This window comes from Arabidopsis lyrata (genome assembly GCF_000004255.2).
Source record: "Arabidopsis lyrata subsp. lyrata unplaced genomic scaffold ARALYscaffold_4, whole genome shotgun sequence".
Taxonomy (NCBI): Eukaryota; Viridiplantae; Streptophyta; class Magnoliopsida; order Brassicales; family Brassicaceae; genus Arabidopsis; species Arabidopsis lyrata.
The window spans coordinates 17,950,556-17,953,061 of NW_003302552.1; the positions used below are offsets into that span (position 1 = coordinate 17,950,556).

A 2,506-nucleotide genomic window follows, 5' to 3' on the forward strand; every position below is an offset into this window, starting at 1 on the left:
AGTGATTGCAGGTAGGACGTTGTACATGCTGTTTGCAAATGTCGCCGTCGTATATTTCATCCCGAGATAGTATAAGTTCTGGTCGATCACTGGCCTGTTATGACAAGATACAAAAATTTATCAGATTCAAGTTTGAAAGATTAAAACAGAATGAAGATGAAGAAAAATAAAATATTACTCGAGTAAACCAAGGAGTGATATCTTGAAGAATATCATCAGTGTCATCTTCGGTCTCACCTTCCTGTTTTGTTTTACATCATAAATTACATTAGATCGTCGTAACATTTACTTTTTAACCATAGAGAAAATATTTCCAACCATTTCAAACACACTTCCAATCATTATTTTATTTTTATTAGGGACTTTGGCTTATATGGGAATCGTGGTAAAAATAATATACAGTATTTGAGAATCATCTAAACTATAAGAAAATTTTAAGAAAAGAGGGAAAATTGACAGCTGACTATATTCATTTCAAATTAGTTATGTAGAAACCTGTGTAAATATTACGGGATTACAGTCATAATTACGGAAGCATACCAACTTTTTGATTACGCACGAAATAATTGAATTAGTGTATCTTTTTGTAAAGAGAAACAACACTAAAAAAAGGCATAGGACTCACATTCAGTGCATGACATTGGCAGAAAACACAGAAAAACCAAATATAAAACGGTTACAATTCTTTTTTGTCTTTTAACATATGAGTGACCCTTTCTTATCATATATTACGTCAAAAGCCTCATTCTTTCTTTTTGCTACTCTCATCTTTTCAAGTTTCAACACACTAACGTCCAAGCACCACCAACAAAAACAAAATTAAAAATACTCAATATATATATATATATATATATATATATATATATATATATATATGTTATGATCTTTCATGTTTTTGATATATAGTCCGCTAGCTTTGTAGAATATGGTCATAATTGTTTTCTTTTGCGTTTGCACAACATGGAACACAAACCAAAATTAATAATCCTAGGCTAATTTATTTTTCTTCAATATATCATACTAGATTGATATTCTGTTGTCATTGATATTCTGTACATAGTCTTGAATCTACTCAAACAAAACATTGGCTTATGTTATGAGAGAAGTTGATATATATGTAGAGAGAAAAGAAAGTAGACAGTACTTGTCGAAATAGAAGGCGAACGGAGCCATAACGACAGTTGCAACGGCGTGACGGTAAACAACAAGAACGTAATTGCTCATGCCTTTGTTTAGGACAGCCTTTGAGAGAATATCCATTCCTGCTAGCCCTACTTGCAACACTACCATTGAAATGAATGGCCTTGCCTTCTCCATACAATCCCTCTTCTTTACTTCCTCCATCCTAATTAATAACTTTAGAGCAATAATCTCCCTCTCTAGTTAGCGTAGAAGTAATAGATATGTGGAGAGTTTTTTTTTTTTTTTTTGAATTGAATGAGTTGTTATGATTGTCTTGGCTATCTCTCTTTATATAGAGCCAAAGTTAAAAGGATGTGATGTGATGTGAACATTCTTCTCTCTACGGAAACTTATACGCCTATGCTAGTGTAAATATGCGTGTAAATTTTCTTTTTTTTTTCCTTTTTGTTATATATTTTGAGGCTACTTTCCAAACCGTACCCTGAAATCATGGGCCTTATTTCTTTACCTTATCAACAAAAAGACACAGAAATTTGTATGTGATCGTCACCTAACCGAACTAACTAAACAAAATATTTAGAGTGCCGTGGATTCGCATATTTGATCAAAGTCGAACGCTTGTATCACTATTCTCTCATCTGATTGATTTTCTTGATAATAACATCGTATATATATGTTACAATCATGTCAACTACTATCATGTATTTCCGCATAAAAATCTATTGTTAAACATATTTTATACTCCATTTGTTTCATATTACTTGATGTTTGATAATTTTTTTGTTTTATTATATATGATGTTTTCAATTGTGAATGTAAACATTACTGTTTTTTTAAAAAATTCTTTATATTTTTTTATTTGCTTTTCATTGGTTGAATTATTTTTAGATAAGTAAAAAAAATATTTTAGTATAGAAATTAGAAAGTATATAATATTAAATAATTTTTTAATCTTTTTTTTTCCAGCTAATTTCATTGATATCAAAGAGAGATTACAAAGTCAGTATACAAAACTTTCGAAAAATAAATTATTACATAACCAGATAATGCGCAATATATTGAGAAGGATACATAAAAGAAGTGTATTTGATGATGCTTTCCGTCAATTTCTTGAATACTTTCTGAATCTATGTATAAAGATTTTACACATCATTTAAAATGAAACAGAGAAAGTAGATATCAAAAACAAAAATTATTGACATAAATGCAATCTTCTAACAAATAGTTGACGTTTTAACTATCGGAGTTTGTACTAAATAAAAGATCTTCATCGATCGTTTTGTGAAGCATAGGGCATAGTTTAAGAATGATTTGATAAACAACAAATTAAAACACGAAATAGGCCCAATCCAAGAGATTTCTG

General features: G+C 29.8%; 1 protein-coding gene across 1 annotated transcript in view; it reads right to left on the minus strand.

Annotated features, from left to right (window-relative positions):
• Window positions 1-1,444, minus strand: part of LOC9317574 (WAT1-related protein At2g37460) — a 2,879-nt gene extending 1,435 nt beyond the window's left edge. Inside the window, exons 1-3 of the mRNA XM_021029897.1 lie at window positions 1,145-1,444; window positions 179-241; window positions 1-94 (exon numbers count right to left, since the gene is read on the minus strand). The exon at window positions 1-94 is cut by the window's left edge and continues 4 nt beyond it. Coding sequence (XP_020885556.1) covers window positions 1-94; window positions 179-241; window positions 1,145-1,344 — 357 coding nt within the window. The 5' untranslated portion in view covers window positions 1,345-1,444. The remainder of the gene's footprint in view (window positions 95-178; window positions 242-1,144) is intronic.
• Window positions 1,445-2,506: the final 1,062 nt, after the last annotated feature.